The 24,906-nt window shown below is 34.8% G+C and overlaps 1 protein-coding gene across 3 annotated transcripts in view; it reads right to left on the bottom strand.

The window, feature by feature from the left end:
* Positions 1–347: 347 nt before the first annotated feature.
* The window catches only part of PDK3 (pyruvate dehydrogenase kinase 3), a 150,522-nt gene continuing 125,963 nt past the window's right edge, over positions 348–24,906 (bottom strand). For all 3 annotated transcript variants that reach the window (XM_007493406.3, XM_001362332.5, XM_007493407.3), the window contains exons 7-12: positions 16,019–16,095; positions 12,372–12,473; positions 11,098–11,208; positions 4,863–4,976; positions 2,802–2,941; positions 348–1,102 (exon numbers count right to left, since the gene is read on the bottom strand). In XM_007493406.3, the coding sequence (XP_007493468.2) occupies positions 1,072–1,102; positions 2,802–2,941; positions 4,863–4,976; positions 11,098–11,208; positions 12,372–12,473; positions 16,019–16,095 (575 nt within the window). In that variant the 3' untranslated portion in view covers positions 348–1,071. The remainder of the gene's footprint in view (positions 1,103–2,801; positions 2,942–4,862; positions 4,977–11,097; positions 11,209–12,371; positions 12,474–16,018; positions 16,096–24,906) is intronic.

Raw genomic sequence — 24,906 nt, 5'->3', positions numbered from 1 at the left:
CCACCTGCCCCTCACAAAAAAATTTTTAAGGAGAAAAAAAGAAAAAGGAAATAAAGGCTATCAAAATAAGATGACTGAAATTGACACTACATTCTAAATTGGGATATAATAGTGGAGGTTAGGATTTCAAAGGCTGATTCTCTCTCAGTGTACCAACTTCTCAAAAATCTCCAGAAACAGCTGTACTATTTTGCAACTGGTTAAGTGCCTCAGAAGAGCCTTCCATGTAGGGGGGGTTAAAAACCCCTTTCCACAGTACACTAAATCTCCTTTTACAAAACTGACCAAGGGCATTACTTCATCAATGGTCTCTGAAACCCCCAAAAGGCTCAGTGAAAGTCCCAGGACAATTTTTGGAATACTTTTAATCAACAGAATGGCAGTGTACAAATTAAATAGAAAACCAACTGCATGTATGAGTGAGATTTCTTTCTAACATGAAAGTCCCAGAACCTGACCAGGTGATGGAGAACAGAGGGAGGGAGGGAGGGAGGAGTCTGAGCCACTTGGGGGGCAGGTGGCTGTGGAGGGAGAGAGGGATGGTCAGAGCTTTGGGACAGGAATTCCCCACTGATGAGGCCTCAGCAGATGACTTTGATCCTCAGAACCTTTGGGAACAAGTCAGAGGTTTGAGAAGAGCCTGGAATCGAGCTGCAAACACAAAACACCACAGCACTGTGGGATTTGGGCAGAAGCGGAAGCTCCCGCAGGTGGGAGTGTAGCCAGGGGTCTCTATAGTAATGAGAGCGGAGGGCAGAAAGACAGGGGAGCGAAGCATCAATCAGGCTCCCTTGTGCCAGGCTCTCATTGACTTTCTCATCCCCACAACAGCTAACCACACCAAGGTGTCGTAAAAAGCACTCGGGTTATTGTTTTAGTGGAAGAGCTGGAGTAGCTACAGGACAGGGTCCATGGAAAAGCTCCTGCTGGTTCAGGGAAAATACATGTTTAAACCCTGGAACAGCTAGAGTGTCACCCGCCCAAGACGTGCTGATAAGGAGCGCTCTTTGGCCAGCTTGCAGAAGACACAATCTTTCTTCACAGAACTAGGACAAATATGCAGTCATTTCTTTAGAAAGTTCTATTTGTCTTGATCTTGTCACTGCAAGGAAAGTAAATGATTCTAGGTTAGGCAGAGTATAAGTTTACATACTTAAAAAGGTTGTTGTTTGACAAAAAATTTTCCTATAACTAGGACTTTAAAATAGTTTGTTCAACAAATGTTTTTTTCTTTCAGTTATGATCCATAGCTATCAGAGAAGAATTATTACTTATTTGGATTTTTTTAGCTCCTTGCTTCTCAATATTAAAACTGGAGGTTCCAACTGGCTCCTCTTGTTTCCAAAACATGTTAGATGATATATAAAAATGTAATGCATATATAAGACATTAAGAGAATGTTGAAATCTACTATTTATAATACTTGTATAATTATTTCACAGTTGCAATTTAAAATAAATTGTGAGGCTTAATTTATCATCTTAAAACAATTTGTTAGTCTGCTAAAATGAAAAATTAGAACATATTTGTATTAGAAATGGTCAGATTTTAGAGACAGTAGTTACATGCTATAGTTCTCAGAGATATTTGTTTTAGTTTTTTGAACTTTGTCATTTAAAAAATTTTCAATGACAGAAAAGTACTTTCTTAATGAAAAAATGAAACTTAAATTTGATAGTTAGATAATTTTTGCATGAATAAAATTATCTAGGTATTCCAATACCCATTTTCACTATTTGGTCATGTATTTTATTTAATTGCTAGTTGAAAGTAAAATAATGAAAACTTACTGGATCTGAAAGGAAGGAAAAATCCAAATCTGATCATTTTGAATTCAAAGATGGAACAGTACACTTGAAGATATAAATCTATTTGAGGTGTAGAATTTACTTTTTGGAAATCAAGTAACTCACCTTCATTATTTCTGGGGGGCTAATGCCCCAAAATAGCAGTTAGGACCAAATTGAAATTAGATAGCACAAAGCCCTTATAATAAATACGCAGAATCACGCATAAAAATCTCCTCATTGGCTAGGCCATCAAATTGGTTTTATTCTGCATTATGTCTATCACCTCTTTGACAAGGAGGTAAGAAACATACATTTTAACTCTCTTCTCTAGACTTTATTGTTGTTCTCCATTCATGAAATTATTCAATTTTAAAATCTCCTATACTAATAAAAATGGAAAGTGAGTAGTTAAAATTTCTTTGGAAAGAAGACTGTCACATGACAATGACTTACTTGCCAGTCTTCAATCTATAGAGATAACTTCAATCTCTTGAGACAGGAATAAGACCTGTGATTTCATTTGTATAAAGAACTTCCAGATGAGAAAACTCCCTTGCCTGATGCAGGCCAGAACTTTTTCTACAACACAGAGCCTTACAGTTACCTCAAGCAAGGAACAGTAAGTGATTTGCTGAGGGTCACATGACCTATGTTAGAAGTGAAGACTTTGAACCAAGGTCTTCCTGACTGAAATTATCTGTACCATGTGCTGGGGTGCCTCTTAACCTTAATCTACATGCAAACTTTTATAGTTACGAGGGACTTTCATTTGTATACCTAAAAAGGAAACATCTCCCTTTTAGCCACACTATTGTTCCTTTTTCCACTTATGATTAAAAAAATTGTTCTCAGCTTCTTTTTTCCCTCTGAGGATCATTTCAGCCTTATTTCAGTGACCTAGCTACAAAGAAGATTGGGCTGATAAAGGAACTTTAGATTAAATCAAGCTGGGCAAATTCTATAAGTGATACACACAATTTATGGAGAGCTAGAGTTTATATAAAGACTTACAGTTTGGCCCTGTATTTTGAAGCATCCTTGGGTTCACTGCTAGGATTGCTCCAGTCATCAGCTTCAGGGGTAGTCTTGTAATGCCTCCATGCTGACTTATTAAACACTGGAAGCCTTTCAAATGATTCACTTGAAAGAGCCTATAGGGATATAAAAAGAGGTCTATGAAATATCCATAATTTGGAATATGAAACACTGAACCTGAAATGTAGCTAACATATTGAAATTACATTTCAATAATTCCATATAGTCAGAATGGACACATAAAACTACATTTTATGGAAATATTAGAAAGTACTCTTCTATAAAAAAATAATCTCACTCGGAAACAATTATGGTAAAAAACCAGGAAAGAATTATATGCCAATGAATTTCAGATAAAACTAAGAAGCCTAATGAACTACATAACATAAATCAATAGACAAAATGTTTATTCAACTGAGGGATGCTTAGCCAAACTATAATCATATGGTTTGGGAGGAAACAATCTTATGTATACCAATCATGCAAACAAAGATCTCTTAAGTGTTAACAATATTGTGATTTAAAGAATTAGGCCCTTGTATCATCAGACTGTAAAAGGGAATTCTTAATCACTTGCTCTAACTTAACTGGAGAAAACCAGGCCCAAAGAGAAGAGGTTCTGTTACCATGGAGACCAGCCCACAGTTAAAGGAAATAGAAACTACTCTCAGAGAGGAAGTGAGGTAAGAATGACAGTTGGACAGTGAGAGATAAAGGAAGCAGGAAGTGTGCAAGGGGCTTTTTACTCTAAGGTTTCCTGAGGGCATGGTGCTGCTGGAAATTCTGATTGAAGGAGAGTGTGTGGGTTGTCCATTGTTTAGTTAGAATATATATGTAAGGTTTGGTCTGGTTAGCTAGGCTAGAAGAGTTATTCATGAGATTCTCACAAATGATAGTTTTTAGGTAATGTATAGGTTGATATAAGAATATTTAGGTAGTTTTTAGGTAGTACTAGGATAGATAGTTAAATAGCTCTCTCTTTCCTATCTTTCCGTCTTTACTATTTTTTTCTCAACTAAAACAAAAATTCGTTAAACTGCTCTCCTATCTTTGTCAAACTCCTAATTTTAACCCCTACAAGATTTACCTTATTTGTTAAAATACCTCATATAATACCCAACTTAAGAAAATTTAAAAATAGTTGCAAAAGAGAATTAATATTTAAACTAAGTTGTGAAAAGTATTTTTAATTAAATTTAAAATTTTTAAATACTGTGAATATTTATTTTATCTCTAAGAGTTTCAAATCTATATGTACATCAATCAATAAACATTTATTAAGCACTCATTATTTACTAAATGCTGAGAATATAAAGAAAAAGCAAATTAGTCCCTTCTCCCAGGGAGCTTACATTCTAATGGGAGCTAATATGTACATATAGATATATACAGGACACATCAGAGTAGATACCAATTAATCTTAGTGGAAAAGCAGGAGCAGTTAGAGGAAACTGGAAAGGTCTCCCACGGAACATAGGTTTTGATCTGAATTAAAGGAAGCTAGGGACTTGAAAGGGAGGAGAGAATGGACAGCATTTGTGTAAATGCACAGAAACAGAAGATGCATGTCTGAACCAGAATGTGGGAAGAAAGTAATGTGCAAAACTAGAAATCTATGCAAGGTTAGGTTTGAAGAGCTTTAAATGCTTAATAAAAGCATTTTTATTTGAAACTGATAATATGGAGCCAGTGAGGTGAGAGGTGGGGATGGGACTAGAGAGATATGATGTGACATGTACTTTAGGACAGAAGCTGTGTATGGAGGTAACTTGAGGCAGGAAATCCATATAATATCGAAGAGTTTTCACATGAAGTGGAAATATACTCAAGTCAAAATGAGGAATACTGCCATGTTATTCCTGATACTAAGGTACAAATAAGCATTTTTGAGCACAGACCATGTGCCAGTGATCCAACCACTGTACTATCTAGCTATTAATATCAAAACTTTCATAGTTCAAAATAAATTACAATGTAAAAACATAAATGTCAAAACACTTAAATATTAAAATATTTCAAAAAATCTAAATGAAATACCTTCAAATAAATTACAGCATCAGTGCCCACTCCTTCCATTGAATAGAGTTTTAGGTCACCTTGAAAGTATCTAGCATAAAGGCGGGAAATGGGCAACCCATAGCCAAATCCAGCCTAGAAAAAGAAAGCCCAGCATAGTAAGAGGAAAAAAAACCACAGACAGTACAAAGAAAAGATGTACATTTTAAAAATGCATTTCAGATGAAAGTTAAGCATCATTTTAATAAACATTACATATAAAACATATTTATTTATTTACTATTTCCCACAAATTTTTCTTATGTTCAACTTTTATAATGTATTTCAGAAATATCTGTAAAATGGAAGTCAAAAATGGTCCCTCCCAGCATTGGCTGGTTCTTTCTTGATTATCTAACAAGGTTTGAAGTGGTAACAAAACCAAATCATATTGCTCAAGGTTTTATCCACAGATATCAGATCTCTTTGTTCTTCGTAGCTTTGGAAGCTATAGTTTAAGTAAAATATTTTCCATCTACTAGTAACAAGGTCTTAGTGATGAATAGAGAACAGTTTGTAAAAAAAGGTTACTTCCTTGGGTTTTGAGAGTGCTCCCACACCCAGATTTCTCAGTTGTAGTGTCCTTACAAAGTTTATTATCTGCACAACTGTCTCTTCACTTAAGAGATACAGGTAAGAAAATTCCATTTACCTCAAAAAGTTTTGCTCAATTGTAAGTTGATTGCCAACAAAACTGCCATCCAACAAATATTCATAAGTGCTTGGTATGTGCCCAGATATTGTACTATCAGGTTAAAATATTTCCTAACAGAGAGTTGCTAGACTCAAAGCGATATACATGAGATATACATTTTAAGACAAGACCAATGTGAGAATATTTTGCTTAACCAGGCACTTACATGTAACCAAGGTCTTCTTTCTGCCTCTATTATAACAGATGCATTAACAATCTTTTGACAAAACATAACATTCTTTTGTTTAAAAAACACATAAAGCCAAAGTATAAAATGAACCCTTTAACATAGTAAATATCAACTATCAAAAATTAAAGAGTACTTATAAAACACTAAGAAATAGAATAATCTCTGATAAGGAAATAAATATTATTTGGCATAATTCTAGAAAGGCTAGCTTTGCAGAGACATGCAAAAAGGTCAAAGAATAACCACAGGTAAAAACCAAAAAATAATTATAGTTTTTGGCAGATGATATTATGGTTTACATAGAGAATAATAAATTCAGGAAATAAAACAAACACACAAATCATTGGTATTCTGAACATTACCATAAAAACATGAAAGAAAAAATTATATTCAAAATTACTATAGACTATGTCTGGGAGCTTATTTACTAAGACACATGCAGGAATTATATGAATATAACTAAAACAATCTTTAAGAAATAAATGTAAAAATCAGAAAAGAGTTAATGGTTCACACTGAGGCCATGGTAATGTAACAGAAATGAAAAAGAACAAACACCTAATTAATTTCAAGATTCACTGCCATAATAATTCACACCAAAGACTATTTTTAGAACTAGACAAAATTAACTCAATATTCATCTCAAAAGAAATAAGTTGAGAAATAAGGGTGTCCAGCAGTACTAGATCTCTAATTCTCCTGCAAAACAGTAATTATTAAAAAAACAACAACTTGGTACTGGTTAAAAAATTGAAAGGTTGATCAATGTAATAGTTTTGGTAAACAAGATGTAGAAGTAAATGAACATAATACTGTAGTGTTAAATAAACCGAAGGACATGAACTATTAGAGTAAGGGCTTATTATCTGACAAAATCTTCTGGGAAAATTAGAATAAAGATTAAGAAAAATGATATGTAAGTCAGTAACTCACATCAAATACCAACTATAAACTCAAAAGAATATAAGATCTATATACAAAAGATCATGTAAACAAATGAGAGGACAATAAAAGGTGCTAGAACAAGTTCTTGACCAAACAAGAGACAGAAAGTAAATGAAATGGACATCTTTTATTCATAAAATGGAAGTTTTTACCTGAACAGAAACAATGTAATAGAATTTGAAGGGAAAAAGTTAAGTTGGGAAAAAAAAATCTTAACTGCAAATATGAAATATCTAAGAGGAAATTATTATATATGTGCACATGTCTGTGTGTGTGTGAGTGATATGACCAAAATGGTCAAAGAATATGGACAGGAAGTTATCAAAAGAAGAAATTGAAGTTATCAACAATTATATGAAGAATACTCCAAATCACTAATAAGAAAAATGCAAATTTTAAAAAATAGTGAAGATTTTTATCACTTTAAAGTTTGCAAAGCACTTTATATCTGCTTTCTCCTTGGATCCTCTTAACATATCCTGTGAAGTTAAGTACTATTATTATCCCCCTATTATAGATGAGAAAATAGAGGTACAGAATAGTTAAATGACTTGCCTAAGATCACACAGCTAGAAAGTGGTTGAGGCATAATCTGAACTCAGGTGTTCAACTCCAAATCCAGCACTTTTCCCAATGTGCCACCTAGCTGGATTACACTTCACACTATCAGGGTGGCAAAAATGACAAAAAAGAAAAAAATAATTGTTGGAGGGTCAGTGGGTTAATGGGCACATTAATATACATTAATGGTAAAGCTCTGAAATGTGCCAACTATTCTCAAAATTATTTTGGAATTATATTCCAAAAAGTCATTAAATTGTACATTCTCTTTGACTTGTTGATACCACTACTAATCATACACACCAAAGGAAGCAAAGACAGAGGGAAAGGACACTCATATATATAAAAATAGCACTTTTTTGTTGCAGCAAAGAACTGGAAACAAATAGGAAATGGATAAGCAAATGATGTATGTGAATATGATGGAATGTTATTATGCCAAAAGAAATGTCAAAGGGGATGGATTCAGAGAAATCTGGGAAAACTTGGGTAGAAATGATAGAGTAAAGTGAGCAGAACCAGCACTATTTGTAGATAATTCTCCAGGGGAAAAAACCTCTGAAAACTTTAAGAGCACTGAATATTTAGATGACTAAATAATGATGAAGCACACCTCTTAGATAAAAGGGGCAGATCAAGGCATACCTTTTTAGACATGGCCACTCAGTCATTTCACTTGAATATATATTAGAGGGTAGAAAGAGTGTGTGTGTGCTCGTATGTGTGTGTGTATGTGTCAGGTAGGTATCACAGTGGATAGAGTGCAGGCCTGTAAGTTGGGAGGACCTGGATTCAAATATGACCTCAGACACTTCCCAGCTGTGCGACCTGAGCAAGTCACTTAACTTTACCTACTCATTGCTGCTCGCTCTTCTGTCTTAGAAATGATACTAAGACAGAAGGGTTTTAAAAAAAAGTTATGAGATAAGAGAGGCAGGCATGGTAAAACAACAAAAAAAAGGAATGAAAGAACATCTAAAAATACAGAGGAGAAAAGAAAATTCAAAAGGGCACAAAGACAAGCCTAGCAATATTGACAATATCAACTTAAATTTATATTTATTAAAAACCACATGGTAGGTAATATATTTAATGTCATATACACAACCCTATTTTTCTGGCCTCCTTTGAATATGAAAATGTGTTTATTGACTTCAAATTCTTAAAACACTTTAAAAATTGAACATGTTCATAAAAGTGTCACTTTTCAGATGCCAATTTTGCTGTACATATAATTTAAATACAATTTCCTGCATTAGAAAATTTCTAAAATAATGCAATGACATCAGTACTGTTTCATTTTAAAAGGTGCATCATGCTTTTAAAAAATGGGTGGTATAAAATGAATGATTTCTCACCTGCCTCTTTCTTTACATAGTTGCTGGTAGCCATCAAGAGGTTCCCATGCTGGCAAAACAGCAATGCTAGGAACAGGGAGGGACAGGGGCTCTAAGACACCCATATAGACATCATGACCCAAGTTTGAGGATACTAAGTATTACTTCTGCTGCACTTACAAAACCCACAAGTAGTGCCCTTACTTCTACTGTTATTTGTGGCTAGTTATAATGCCCTAGATGATTCAAATAGGATTAAAAACAATGCCTTTCAATTTTAACATGTCTTATTTCCAACCTTTTGGGACTCAAATCTCTTTAATACACTAACATATCTCACTTTAATTATGGGATGCAGATAGTTGTCAGAACAATGAGCTACCTTCTACAAAATAAAAAAAGCCAATAATAATCTTTTATTTAATTACTTCTATTAAAATATTACTTTCTCCCCAAATTCTATCTACTGTTAAAAGAGTCACTGATATCCCTTGACAGTAGACATCTAAAGAAATGCACATCTACTTTTGTTTTGATATAGTATTGAAGGAAAGAAATCCTCACAATAGTCATGAGGAAGATATTTACCTGCTTGTATTGAACATATGTCACAACCACAATGTGGAAAAATAAGTTCTATATGTTGAAGAACTTTAAAACTCTATGGATAATTATCTTAAGGATAAAAAGAACCTTGAAATTTCATGTAGTTTAGCCTATCATATCTAAATCAACCCCCAGAATCAATTTATTGGGACTCCTTTGGAAGAAGGAATGTACTCCTAAACTTAGTATTTCAATACCTACCTCTCTAGGTCTCTGTATATGATAAAAATTTCTTGGGAATCACCAATGAAAAAAAGTGTCTTTCAATCAATTAATTAAAGCATTTAGTAAGTGCCTATTACATACCAGACACTGTGGTAAGCACTAGAGATACGAAGAAAAAGGAGAATGAAACTAATTCTATTCTCAAGAAGATTTACATTTTATTAGAGAAGACAACATGTATACATATGAAAAGTATAAACAAAATAAATGAGGCAGTTTAGGACAGTAAAGCATGTTGAAAACAAATGGGAGATGGAGTGCCAGTGAAGGACATCAATAAGGCCATCTCAGCTAGGCTGCAGAGTATTTTTAGGGGAGTAAATTCTAATGAATGGGAAAGGGTAAAGTGAGGCCAAGCTGGTAAAGGGATTTGAAAGACAAACAGTAGAGTTTATTTTATCCTACCTTCTCAGCAGAGGACCTTGCCTCACAGAAAAAAAGAAAAAAAATAAAAAAGTTTCATGGAAAAAATTGAGACCATTTGCTGAAAGCTTTCTTCATCTTGCAAAAACTCAGATGCCTTTTTCTATTCTCTTCTCCTTTACCTCATCTCATATGAAGAGGGGAAGCTTCTTGCCAAGGCAAATTCATTTACATGCAGAAGTGATTCCATTACATCCTATTTTCTGTTTTCCCCCACTCTAACAGATCTCTAGTCTTTCCCTATCTGTCTGTCTCCTGATACCTACAAACATGCCCATGTCTCCCCAGACTCTAACACTCTTACTTGATCCAACTATTCCATCCTAGCTGCTAGCTCTCATACTATAACCCATTCTTCCCTTCTTGGTGAAATCATCTATGTAACTAGCACTTCTACGTCCTCTTTACCCATTCAATTCTAAACTTTCTGCAATATGGTTTCTGACTTCGTTATTTAACTGAAACTGTCATTTCAAAAGTTATCAACAATCTTAATTGCCAGATTTAGTAATATTTTTTCAATCTTCATCCTTCTTGACCTTGCTACAGCTGCTGACACTACTGAGCACTATTTTTCTGCTTTCTAGGTTTTCATGACACTTCTCTCCGGGTTGTTTTCTCACCTAAATGCTCCTTCATGCTTGCTTTCAGGGTTTCTGCTACTCACTCAAAGGAGAGGTGGTGGCCTCTTTTCTTATTCCTACATAATTTCTTGCTTAGAGGGTCTCATTAGCTCCCACAGATTTATTTATCTCTAGGCAGACGATTATCAGGTCTCAGTGACCAGTAATCTTTCTCCTGAGCTCTACCTCTTAGACATTCTAAACTGGATGGCTTATAAACAATAAACTCAGTGAAATCTAAAACAAAATTTATTATGTTTTTCTTAAACTCTCCTTCATTCTTCTATTGCTGCCTAGAGGGCACCAGGATCCTTCCCAGGTATCTAAGCTCCCAACCTCAGTATCATCCTTCATTCTTTACTTGCACTCACCCTACACACCCAATCTTTTGTCAAATCTTGTCATTTATCCCTTCAAAATATCTTTTGTACATCCACTTCTTTCCAGTCACATAGTCATTTGGACTAATGACTAATGTCTTCTGATTGTCTCAAGGCAGACAGATTTTTTAAAGTGAAAACAAAAGTTTTTTTTGGTTTGTTTGTTTTAAAGACAGAATTAGGTCAATGATTTACATTAAGAATCTCATTTAGTTAAATTTGTGTATTCTTACCAAAGGTGCTGCTCTTGATGGTTCCAGGCTAGGTCTGGGAGCAGTTGAATACATATAGTTAAATAGACGATCTATTTTTCGCAGTGGAACACCACCACCATGGTCACTTATCTACAACACACAAAAATTACAATCTTCTAGAAAGTGGTATAAGATAAATATTAAGTTAACTATAGAAAATACATATCAGAAATATTCTAAAAGTATTCAAAGGTGTTGAGTACTATAAATTCACCAACAAAATGCTAATTTAATCAACATCGTAAAATTTCTACCTTAGAGTTACCACATGTGATTCTGTTATGAAGCTTAGAATAACATAAAAAAACTGGAGCTTAGTCTGGCAGAAATTGTATATGGACGAATATTTCATACTACACCTCAAAGTTAAGCTCCAAATGGACAAATATAAACGGTCACATCACAGGTAAATTAGAGGAACTGGGAAGATATAAGATTGAAATCGCTAAGTAATGAGAAAAATGCAAATTAAAGCAACGTGGAGGTTCTACCTCATACTCATCAAAAAAAGAAAATGACAAATAATAGAGAAGCTGTATAAAAATAGGTATATTGTTAAAACTACTGAAGAAATTATGAACGGGTCCAGCCATTCTGGAAAGTAATTAGGAATTTATAAATAGAATTTACTAAAATATGTACCTCAGTGATACTACTATTTATACCTCAAAAAGAACAAGAAAAAAGTCCCATATGTCTTAAGATTTGTGTATTTCTTTTTTGTGTTGAAGCAAAAAGAAACCTCTAGAAGCTGGGGGGGGGGGAGGGTGCCCATCAATTAGAAAATGGCTTAACAAATTATGATATGTGGGTGTAATGATGCTATAAGAAATGATGGAAACAGTTTCAGAAAAGCTTGAGAAGACTTACATTGAACTAATGCATAATGAAAGAAGATGCACCATGATCATGAGATAAACAATAACAACATTGTAAAAACAAATAATTTTGAAAGACAACTCTCATCAGTCATGACTAGAAAGGATCAATAGATCAATAATGAAGAATACTCTCTACCTCTTGTCAGACGACTTATTCCACATGACAAGAGGTCGTATATATAGAGTTGAGACATAGCCAAAAGGGGAATTTTTTTTTCTGCATGACTATTCATATCTATTACAAGGGTTTTCTTTGGGGGGGGGGGCAGAGGATGGAAGAGAGATAATGAATGCTTATTAATTTGAAAGTCACTAAAACAATTTTAAAAATTCTTAATGACATCAAAGTAAAAACATTAATAAAACAATTACCTTAATGGATAAATCTTCTTTGCCCAATGTTACTAGAGTTTTAATAGATGGGTAACCTTCTTTTCTGTTTTCATAAAGTTCTACTGTTGCTCTCATTGAGTTCTAAAGTTTAAGAAAAAGAGATTTTTGGTGCCTTTTTCCTCTCATACTTATAAATACTTAATATAAGTATTTATATACCTACCTCTCCTTCTTGAGATACAAACAACCAAATAGATTTTTGAAAAAGGAACTATAAGGAGTAAAATGTATTTTATTCCCTTGGATAACATATTTTGTACATATTTCCTAGATGAGTATTTGTTCTCTTCTCCTCTCCCTCTACATTAAACACACACAATTATATTTTCTAAAAGAAATAATTTGAATTTGTCTTAGTAACAAAGATTTTCATTCCGTTCAAATTAGCTTTTACTTTGTTCACCAGCCAAGCCTCCTTCCAGTAAGTCCTGCTATCCAGAAGGCTCAGGGTGGTATGAAAGTGCTACTAGATTTTCAAAGATTATTCTAATGGAATGCAAATTCTGGCAGGTCTTCCAACCTCATTTTGAATGTGGGTTTAGAGACAGGAGGCATTTCAGTGTCTTGGGACCTAGCTAATTTCCATGTTGGCCAGCAGATGATGAAAGACTTCAGCTATAGCAACTCATGCATTAGATAATCTCCTTTCTTTAATCCTATCTAGGCTCCTTCTCTTAGGCCTAAAAATATATCTATGTCTCTTAAATCATGAAAAAGAAATATAAAAAAACTCTTACTGGACCCTACTATTGCACAATTCTATCTTCCTATATTTCTCTTCTTTATAGTCAATCTCTAAGGAAAACATTTATTAGCTATCCTTACTCTTTGCCTCCATTTACCAAAATCCTGCCATTTGACTTCCAACTTCACCACTCAATTGAAACTTCTCTACAAAGCTAACATATTCTCCTCATTCCACAATGTTCCTTCCATTTCTGTATCTTTGCAATGGGAGTTCCTTTGTGACTGGAATAAATTCCCTTCTCACCTTTACCTTAGTATCCTTACTTTCTTCAAGGCTCAGCTGAAGCTCAACTTTCTACATTATATTTTTGCTGATCCCTCACCCAGCCTCCTAGGTGTTACTGCTTTCTTCCCCAGAGTATCTTTTTATATAACTCCCTCATTATATGGTCTTTGTGTTCCCATTACATAGGCTAGTCATCTACTAAAAGGCAAAAGGGGATATAGTTTCTACTATTGGAGATAAAATAGTTTCCAAACTTATAAAATCAGGTACTTCTCAGGTTCTGAAATATATTCCCAAGGCCCCATGGAAAAGCAGTGGATTTGTCTGAATGACTTTGAATAAGTCACTTTAACTTTTCTGAGTTTCTCTATATATAAAATGAGGGCTTGGACAAGAGCAGTTGTGTCAAACTCAAAAAGAAATCAGAGCAAACTAAATTGTGCCTTGTGGGCCAACACTGACTTAGATAAACACATATTTACATGTGTTTATTAGATTTTTATTTGTTAAATATTTCCCAATTACATTTTAATCTGATCTACCCACTAGGGAGCATTGTGGGACATGTCACTGATATTAAAAGATTGCCTTAAAATTCCTTCTGTATCAATATGATTTTATGATCATAGTTATTATTATTATTATTATTAGTTATTCGTGACACTTTTCTTAGTAAAATCAAGTAGGTTGTGGATTGGCCCTCAAACCTGTGTGATTGGCCAATGGGAGGATAAGAAGATAGGTCACCTCCCACTCCATGACATAGACTAGGACTTCACAACACTGCCATACCAATCTTCAACTTCCAACTCTACCTTGCATTCTTCTAACTTCCTCTTTTGAGCAAATTCCTAAACTCTCCCCTTCTAATCTTAGGGCAGGGACTTGAGGGGCTTTGAGGTACTCACAACTGCAGCTGAGCAAACGCCATTGGACATTCTGAATTCTGCCCCACACCCTATTTCCTGAGTAGGGCATGTGTCCTTGGAAAGTGGGTTCTATACCTAGGGACAGTGACCAATGAGAACTGCCTTCCCTCTCTTCATTATGGGTGGAACAAAGTCATGAAGGATGAAGAGGCAAAGAAAGATTATGGTCTTTCCCCCTAAACCACCCCTTTTCCAAACTTATCTCTTACTGCTGAAGGACTACCATCCATCTAGTCATCTACATTATCACAATCTTATGTCAACTGCCCCCTCGCTCCCTATATTCAATCAGTTCCTAAATCTTTTTATTCTCCTACCTCCACATCTCTCAAACCCATTCCCTTTCTCCATTCACAGTCATCACAAAATTTCAGGCCTTTCTCACCTTTTACCTGAACTATTGTTAATAGCCTTCTCTCAAGTTCCTCCCCTCTTCAATTTGCACAGTCTAGTGGCTCCCCATTGACTCAAGTATCAGATATTATTTAATATTTGCCTCATCTTTATAATTTCTGTGTAAGTTTTATAATGTAAATAATTTACAAATAATATTCAGATATTGGGGTGCATGCTTACAATTTGTTTTTCCTGATAGGAATACAAGATAAAAAGTGTTTGGGGATTGTTATACTAGAGGGATTTTTTATATGTTGAAATGGTCATGTGAACAGAGCCTACTGAAGCCAATTCTTTGATGTAAAATCACATTTATAGAACATCTTTTCTCTAGAGAATTCAATAGGGATGAAAAGATTTCTGTTTTCTGTAAAAATTAATTGTCCTGCTGTGAAAAGGTAGAAGAATTATAAGGTAAAAAAAGCAATCCTGAGAATGCCACAATTATTAATGAAAAAGTTCATAACTGAATGCCCCCATATCTACCTTAAAATATTGTATCAGCAGCATTTTTGGGAAGCTGATCAGTACAACTGTGATCTCTCAGGGCATAAAAAATTTCATAAAGGCAACAAACTATGAAAATTTGGATGTCTCTTTTTTAAACCCATACAATACTGTGTATTGGTTCTAAGGCAGAAGAATTGTAAGGGCTAGGCAATGGGGGTTAAGTGACTTGCCGAAGATCACACAGCTGGGAAGTGTCTGAGGCCAGATTTGAACCTAGAGCCTCCCATCTCTAGGCCTGGATCTCAAACCACTGAACCACATTGCTGTCCCCCAAAAATGTCTTTTTTAAATCCAATGAGAACATTTTTTCATTGAAAACTTACTCATGTTTATTACTAGAAGTAAAACCAAAAGAGACTGGTCATAACTTAAGTCAACAAGAATAGCAACTTAATGGAAGTACTAAAGATTCTTCTCCTTTCTTTTCTATCTCCAATATATTTTCTTCTTGTGTGACTGAAATACAAGATACTAACAAATTTCTTGTGGTCTGTATATCATCCCAGGGATTTTTATGTCTGAAGTACACATCATTTTGCATAGTTAACATCACTCAGAATGGACAAGACTTAAAATTCATCATTGTGAAATTGTTTCCAGGACAATATACACCAATATTCAAACACAAAAAAAATATACCATACAACACAACTCTGAATTGGGCAGTATAAAATGCATGACAGAGGACCTCAAATTAGGAATTTTCAAATGGTTGTGCAAAATCTTGTTCTTATGCTAATCTGATGAATATGATACAGACAATTCAAATCAAAGTGATTTAAAATGAAGATATTTCAATATTCTTAGATTTCACTTACCTTAAACAACTCAAACAGCATGTGAAACAGATGTGAGGGCACATAAACTACCTGAATTGGTTTGTCTGGAGCTTTCGCTGAAAACAAACAAAAACAAAACCTTTGTTGAAGAATAATGATTCAAATTATAAAAAGACACAAGAACCTTATATGTATGATATAAGATGTAAAGAGAAAGCAGAAAGTGGATAAAGAGCTGATTTCGGAGTTAAGAAGACTCCTAGTCAAAGTTCACATATTAAACAACTATATGAACCTGGCTAAGTCATTTAATCTCACAGTCAACTATCCTTGCTCAGGTCTTACTTTCTTTTGTTATCTTGACCAGTTCTACTTTTATATAGTCCTTTAACAACTTGAATTCCTTGGGCCCTTGTCCTATCAGCTCTTTAGCCTTGCCAAACCTTAAAACTGGGTCATCCCTACTATCTGACTTCTATAAGAATGCCACTGAAGAAAAATATGCAGCCCACTAATTAGGTACATGACAATTAATCTCAACTAGGTCTTCACTGCCACTACCATTCTTTTATTCTTATCCCTGTCTGGCTTTCTCTTGTATACCTCACAGTCTGTTCCAAACTTTTCCTTCTACCTTCAAGCCTCATAATTTCCCACAGGAATCTCATTTTAGACTATATAGAGGAAAGAACCCATTGGTTATGGACTATTTCTTTCTAATTTAACTTCTCAAATTGATTCAACATCATTCTCCCTTTTCCCTGCTTTGTCCTAGTCTAAAGATGGTGTTTTTCTCCTTAATAAGGCCACCATCTTTTCTTATTCCCTTGTTTCCATTTTTGCCAGAAGCCTGCCTCTTTAATCATCTCTTCTCTCTAATTTTCAATCTCTCAGCATCTATTTCCTCTTTCTCTGCTGTCTATAAACATGCTTAGGTTTTATGCATCCATGCAAAGAAAACCTCTTCCCAATGACCTTATTATCCTACTGTATCTCTAACCTCTCTTGGCAAAATCCTACAAAAAGTCATTTATACTCATTGCCTCAACTTTTCACTTCTTGATTTCTTAAAAATGGTATCTAACCATACCACTTCACTGAAACTTTCTCCAAATGATCCCTTAATCATATTTGCCTATAATACCTTAACTGTTTAATCCAATGGTGTTTCTTAAATACTCATACTTCTTGATCTCTCTATACCTTTTAATAATCCTGAATATATTGCCTCTTAAAAAAAGTAATGTTACAAATGTACATGTCATCATTGAACAGAGGCCATCTTTCTATCATTCCAATCTTTTTTTTTTAAACCCTTACCTTCCTTCTTGGAATCAATAGTGACTTGCCCAGAGTCACACAGCTGGGACATGTCTGAGGCCAGATCTGAACCCAGGGCCTCCTGTCTCTAGGCCTGGCTCTCCATCAACTGAGCTATCCAGCTGCCCCCATTCCAATTTTGCTATATTTGCTAACATTGAAGCAAATAATGAGCACTACTTTCTTTCTTCCCTTTATACAAACCACCACCATCCTTCTAGTCATTTCAGCTTACAGCCTCAGTCATCCTAGACCTTTGTTGGCAAACCTATGGCATGCGTGGCAGAGAGGCTGCTCTTCTCCCCCCTCTCCACCACACCTGAGAACATTTCTCACATGCCTCTTCCTCTGCTCAGCAGCCCAATGGGAGTGCTTTCTCCTTTCTCTCTCTGGGGTAAGGCAGGGGGCTAACATGTGGTATGAGAATTGCAGTTTGGGCACTGGGTCTCTAAAAGGTTCGCCATCACTGAGCAAGACTCTTTACACAAATTCTGTTGACTCTGCCTCCACATTATTTCTCATATCTATACCCTTATCTGACTTCACATAATCAGCCCTCTACTTCAAGCCCTTAATGCCTCTAACTTGGACTATTATAATAGCTTTTTAATTATCTGCCCTGTTTCTAGTCTCTCTTTTCACCAAACCATCCACACATCATAACAAAAACTAGTTAAGTATATATTTACTATGTGTAAGGCACAGCGTTAATGGAATATAATAGCGACACTGATCAGCAAATACAGAAGCAAAGTTAAGAGATGGAGAATACTAACAACTGGAGGGATCAGGAAAGGCCTCTTGTTGTAAATGGGCCTTTGAAGAGTGCAGAGATTCTTTAAAAAAATTTTTTTTTTGGATACCCTTTATTTTTGCATCACAATTATTTCTGGATAGTCTCATTCTGACTCCTGAAATGAATCCTCAAGATGTAGAGGTAAAGCAGGGTGGTAATGCAGACTTGGTAGATCATTTGTACAAAGGCAAAGAGACAAGAAATGGCAAACTTAGGAGGAGGTCAGAAAAGAAGAGGAAATGTATGAAGGTACAGAAGGAGATAATTGTAAATAAAACTGGAAAAGTAAATGGGAGCCAGAATGTGAAGGAGTATACATTTCAGATTGATGATTCTGCACACTGAATTACTCTACATTTTTGAGTAGGAAAGTAACTTAACCAAATCTGTCAAGGATAAGTTTAATATTCCCTCTCCCACTCAACAACACTAGAAGAAACCTAACCTCAACAGAAAAGAATTGAGGAAAATACGAATTTTATTTTAGAGATAATGAAATCGAGATGCTATCTGACAACGATCTCCTTAGGCATCTCACATTCAACTGAAGGTGTGGAGGTATCTAGCAAACAATTATTAATATGGGTTTGGAGTTCGGTAATAAAGTTTAAAGGTGGATATAACTGGAAGACAGCTATATAATTAAGCAACAAATAACACAACAAAAATGATTATATTTTAGTGGAAGAAAATAAAATTTTGTTAAAGGAGTCATTTGTCAATCAGCTAATTAGTTAGAACAAAGGTTAAAAAATACTTAACTAGAAGGAGGAATAAAAACAAGACATAATTGAAGCAACCTCAATATGAGTGATAACAAATTGCTGATAAAAAAATGAGAGGCAAAGGTGCAGATCAGTTGTCATAAAGAAGACGTCAAATAAGCCTAGGAACTGTCTCAGCTGGAAGACACTTGGTCTCCTTGTTGAGCAGGAAAACACACCAGTGGGCAAGAGTAGTTTAAGAAAAGTGGTCATCAAATTTTTTTGGTTGTTCATAAAACGTCTCAGCATGAATCCGGAATATGCATAGTAACACAATTTTTACAAAAAAACAAAACAAAACAAAACTATAGCATGATACAAAACAAAATATTATTTTAGGCTAGTATCATTAAGGAACTACTAGAGTTTATTGAGTGGGGCAGTAATATGGTCAGATCTGAGCTTTAAAAAAATTACTTTGGCCCCTCAATTGGGGAATGGCTGAACAAATTGTGGTATATGTTGGTGATGGAATACTATTGTGCTAAAAGGAATAATAAAGTGGAGGAATTCCATGTGAACTGGAACAACCTCCAGGAAGTGATGCAGAGCGAAAGGAGCAGAACGAGGAAAACATTATACACAGAGACTGATACATTGTGGTACAATCGAAGGTGATGGACTTCTCCATAAGTATCAATGCAATTTCCCTGAACAATCTGCAGGGATCTAAAAAAAAATACTACCCACAAGCAGAGGATAAACTGTGGGAGTAAAAACACCGCTGAAAAGCAACTGCTTGACCACAGGGTTGGAGGAGATAAGACTGAGGAGAGACTCTAAATGAACACTATAATGCAAACTCCAACAACAGGGAAATGGGTTCGAGTCAAGAACACATGTGATAACCAGTGGAATCATGCGTCGGCTATGGGAGAGGGAAAGGCGGGGGGGGGGGGGAGGGGAGGAAAAGAAAACGATCTTTGTTTCCATTGAATAATGTATGAAAACGACCAAATAAAATAATATTAAAATTAAAAAAAAAATTACTTTGGGAGCTCTGTGGTAGGTGGACTGGAAGAGAGAACTGAAGCATGGACCCCAATTAGAAGGAGATTGGAAATAGTGTAGGTGAGAGATGAAGAGGGCTTGAAACTGGGGCAGTGGTTGTGTGGGTAGAGAAAAGAGCCAGGGAAGCAAAAGAGGAGATAGAAATGACAAGACTAGGTAAGTGAGGATATACATTACAAAATGAAGAACTGTACAGGAGAAGCAGAAAAAACAGTTCATCAAATAAATATATAACCAGAAAAAAGATGGGGCAGATAATGGAGAAAAGGTGAGAGATGATATAATACACAATATAGAAATGTATATGTAAATAATACCAATATAATAGATAGTACCAATCTAAGGTTCCACTAGATCCTACAACACTGTCAGAGTTGTACAGAATAGGTTGTAAAGTGCACCATGGAAGAGAACATAGAATGATGAGATCATAAATTCATCAAAGTGTTTCAAAACTTTGGAGGTCTACTCTATTATATTTCATCATGGCCTGGAGGAAGAGGCTGATTTCTTAGAAACTATCAAATAGACCTCATACTCTGGCAAATCCACTGTTAAATTGGAAATTATTTAAGTACCCGTCTAGCAACAGATTGTATGTCTACAGTCTAAGAGTCAACAATGTTGGATTCAGATAGATTTAATACTTTGAAGGGTGACCACATGGTAATTATTTTACTTATTTATTTTTGCCAAAGCAAATCATGAATACTATTTATTTACTAAAGTAGGGAGAATTCCAATGTACATTAAATGGAGGGTATACACACACGCACCAGTGAATAAAAAAAATCCTTTTTTTTTTTATCAAATAGAGAAATAAATTCAGGATTTCTAGAGAGCTGTCATAAGGGAGACATGGCATATGCTTCACTAACACAGTCTCAAAGTTGCAAGAGACTTCAGAGGAGATCTAATTTAATCCATACCTGAACAAAACTCTCCTCTATAACAAAACTGATAAATGGTTGTCTTGGGTTAGGGCCTAGTCTATCAAGTGTGAACCTATTAAGTAATCAAGGTGGCCCATTGTACTTTTGAGTATCTCAACTGTTACAAAGTTTTTCCTTATATCCAACCTAAGACCTGACTCTACAATTTCTACTCATGGTGGCTACTTTTACATTCTGAGGCAAAACAGAGCAAGTTTAATTTCTCTTTTATGTTAGAGCCCTATAAATATTTGAAAACAGCTAACATGTTCTCCTTTAATCCTTACCAAATCTTCCTTTCTTGAAACTAAATATTTCTGGTTCCTTACATAGCCTGGAGATTCTTCACCCTCCTGGTGTGTGTGATGACATTCAGTATGTAATTTTCAGAGTAGTATTTTCCTTGTAACACCAATTTTCAAGACCCCTTTGGTCTATTCCTTAGAATAAAACTCCCCCCGTCCCCCAATAAAATTTTTAGCTTTCCTGACTTATTTTCAAAAAGCTTGAGAAGAGTTTATCTGTAGCCTAGGAAATATTCCAGCTCTAGGAAGAGGGACAAGATAAGCTAAAGGAAGAAGGAACAGGGAGTTTAGAATGTATCTTTACTGTCCCAGGTTGAAAATTGCATGATAGCAATAGGTTTTTTGATTAGGGGGATTTTTAGGGATATGTAGTGACGAAAATCATGCACTCAAGATTTGAAACATACCCTTTTTTTGAAACATTTGAAACATTCCCTACCCTGTGGGTTTGGAAAGAGGGGAGGAGAGGAATCTTGTATCAATATTATCAATAAAATCAATATTATATTATCAATATTATCAATAATATATCAATATCAATAATCAATATTATAAAAGTCTGTGCTTACACATAGAGAGAGGACATTTTTGTCCCAAATAAGCAGATTATGTGGGCAGAATCCCTTTTCCTTCCCACCCCTTCCCTGCTATTTTCTTTAAATAAAGCTACAGCCTCCAGCATTTTATCAAGTATTGTCTATCCATTAGAGACAGTGAGTGTGTCCATTTTTTATTTGGTGTAAGCTTCCCCAAAATCCCACTCCACACATTAGTGACCTTCTAGAAGCTCTCCAATTTTAAAAATGTCTTTTTTTAATTGACAAATTTTATTTAATTTAGGATTTTTCCAAGGTTACATGATTTATGTTCTTTCCCTCCCCTCCCCCCATAGCCAACAAACAATTCCACTGGGTTTTACTTGTGTCACTAATCTAGACCTATTTCCATATTATTGATAATTGCACTAGGGTGATCATTAAGAGTCTACATCCCCAGTCATATCCTCATCAACCCATGTGATCAAGCAGTTGTTTTTCTTCTGTGTTTCTGTTCCCACAATTCTTCCTCTGAATGCAGATAGCATTCTTTCTAGTAAGTCCCTCAGAATTGTCCTGGATCATTGCATACTTGCTAGTAGAGAAGTCTATTACACTTGATTGTACCACAGTGTATAAGTTTCTGTGTATAATGTTCTCCTGGTTCTGCTCCTTTCACTCTGTATTGGAGGTTGTTCCAGTTCACATGGAATTTCTCCAGTTCATTATTCCTTTTACCATCACCAACAGAAGAACAATTTGTTCAGCCATTCCCCAATTGAAGGGTATCCCCTCATTTTCCAATTTTTTTGCTACCACAAAGAGGACTGCGGCTAAAAATATTGTTGTACAAGTCTTTTTCCTTATGATCTCTTTGGGGTAGAAACCCAGTAGTGTTATGGCTGGATCAAAGGGCAGACAATCTTTTAGCATCCTTTGGGCATAGTTCCAAATTACCATCCAGAATGGTTGGATCAATTCACAACTCCACCAGCAATGCATTAATGTCCCAATTTTGTCACATCCCCTCCAACATTCATTACTTTCCTTTGCTGTCATGTTAGCCAATCTGCAAGGATGAGAGTAGTACCTCAGAGTTGTTCTGATGTGCATTTCTCTAATCATAAGAGATTTAGAACACTTTTTCATGTGCTTATCGATAGTTTTGGTTTCCTTATTTGAAAAATTGCCTATTCATGTCCTTTGCACATTTATCAATTAGGCAATGGCTTCATTTTTTTTTGTACAATTGATTTAGCTCCTTATATTTTTGAGATATTAGACCTTTGGCAGAGGTTTTTGTTATAAAAATTTTCCCCCAATTTGTTGCTTCCCTATTAATTTTGGTTGCATTGTTTTGTTTGTACAAAACCTTTTTAATTTAATGTAATCAAAATTATTTATTTTACATTTTATAATTTTTTCTAATTCTTGCTTAGTCTTAAAATCTTTCCTTTCCCCAAGATCTGACAAGTATATTATTCTGTGTTCACCTAATTTACTTATAGTTTCCTTCTTTATATTCAAGTAATTCACCTATTCTGAATTTATCTTGGTGTAGGGTGTGAGATGTTGATCCAAACCTAATCCCTCCCATACTGTTTTCCAATTTTCTCAGCAGTTGTTGTCAAATACTGGATTTTTGTTCCCAAAAGCTGGGAATGTTGGGTTTATTTCTTAGTCAGTACCATATTTTTTGACGATCACTGTTTTATAGCCTCCTTCCTTAACATTTTTTTTCATTATTTCCTACGATATCCTTGATCTTTTGTTCTTCCAAATGAACTTTGTTACATTTTTTTCTATTTCAGTAAAAGAGTTTCTTGGTATTTTGATAGATATGGCACTAAATAATTAATTTGGGTAGGATGGTCATTTTTATTAAGTTATCTCATTTTTCCAATTGTTTAGATCTAGTTTTGTATGGAAAGTGTTCTGTAGTTGTGTTCGTATAATTCCTGTGTTTGTCTTGATAAATAAGATTCCCAAGTATTTTATATTGCCTAGGGTGATTTTAAATGGAATTTCTCTTTTTAACTCCTGCTGCCTGGATATGTTGAAAATATACAGAAATGCTGATGATTTGTGTGGGTTTATTTTGTATCCTGCAACTTTGCTAAAGTTGTTGATTATTTCCACTAGCTTTTAAGTTGATTCTTAGATCATCATATCATACGTAAAGAGTGATAGCCTGGTCTCCTCATTACTTATTTTGATACCTTCAATTTCTTTTTCTTCTCTAATTGCTATTGCTAGTGTTTCTAGTACAGTGCATCCTTGTTTCACTCCTGATCTTATTGGGAAGGCTTCTAATTTATTCTCATTGCAGATGATGCTTGCTGATGGTTTTTGATATATACTATTTATTATTTTTAGGAAAAGCCCTTCTATTCCTATACTTTCCCATGTTTTCAATTGGAATGGGTATTGTATTTTGTCAAAGGCTTTTTCAGCATCTAGTGAGATAATTATGTGATTTTTGTTGGTTTCCTTGCTGATAGTCAATTATGTAAATGGTTTTCCTAATATTGAACCATCCTTACATTCCTGGTATAAATCCCACCTGATCATAATGAATAACTCTCATGATGACTTGCTGGAGTCTTTTTGCTAGTATTCAATCTAAGAGTGTTGTATCTATGGTCATAAAGGAGAGTGGTTTGTAGTTTTTTTTTCTCTGGACAAGGAATTTGGTATAACTCCTTTCCTTATTATGTCAAATACCTTCTATAGTACAGGACTAATTGTTCTTTGAATGTTTGATAGAATTCACTTGTGAATTCATCTAGTTCTGGTGATTTTTTCTTAGGGAGTTCTTTGATGGTTTGTTCAAATTCTTTTTCTGATATGGGATTATTTAAGTAATCTATTTCTTCTTCTGTTAACATAGGCAATTTATATTTTTGTAAATGTTCATCCATATCACTTAGATTGTCATATTTATTGACATATAATTGGGCAAAATAGTTTATAATGATTGACTTAATTTCCTCTTCATTACAGGTGAGGTCTCCCTTTTCATCTTTGATACTGTTAATTTGGTTTTCTTCTTTCTTTTTTTAGAAATTGGATTGACCCAGTATTTAGTCTATTTTTTTCAAAGTATTAGCATCTAATCTTATTTATTAATTCAATAGTCCTTTTACTTTCAATTTGAGTAATTTCTCCTTTAATTTTTAGGATCTCTCATTTAGGTTTCATCTAGGGATTTTTAATTTGTTCTCTTTCTAGTTTTTTAATTTGCATGTCCAATTCATTGATCT

The sequence above is a fragment of the Monodelphis domestica genome, chromosome 4, assembly GCF_027887165.1.
Source record: "Monodelphis domestica isolate mMonDom1 chromosome 4, mMonDom1.pri, whole genome shotgun sequence".
NCBI lineage: Eukaryota > Metazoa > Chordata > Mammalia > Didelphimorphia > Didelphidae > Monodelphis > Monodelphis domestica.
The sequence above is the reverse complement of the archived record's forward strand: the minus strand, read 5'-3'. Positions and strand labels throughout refer to the sequence as shown.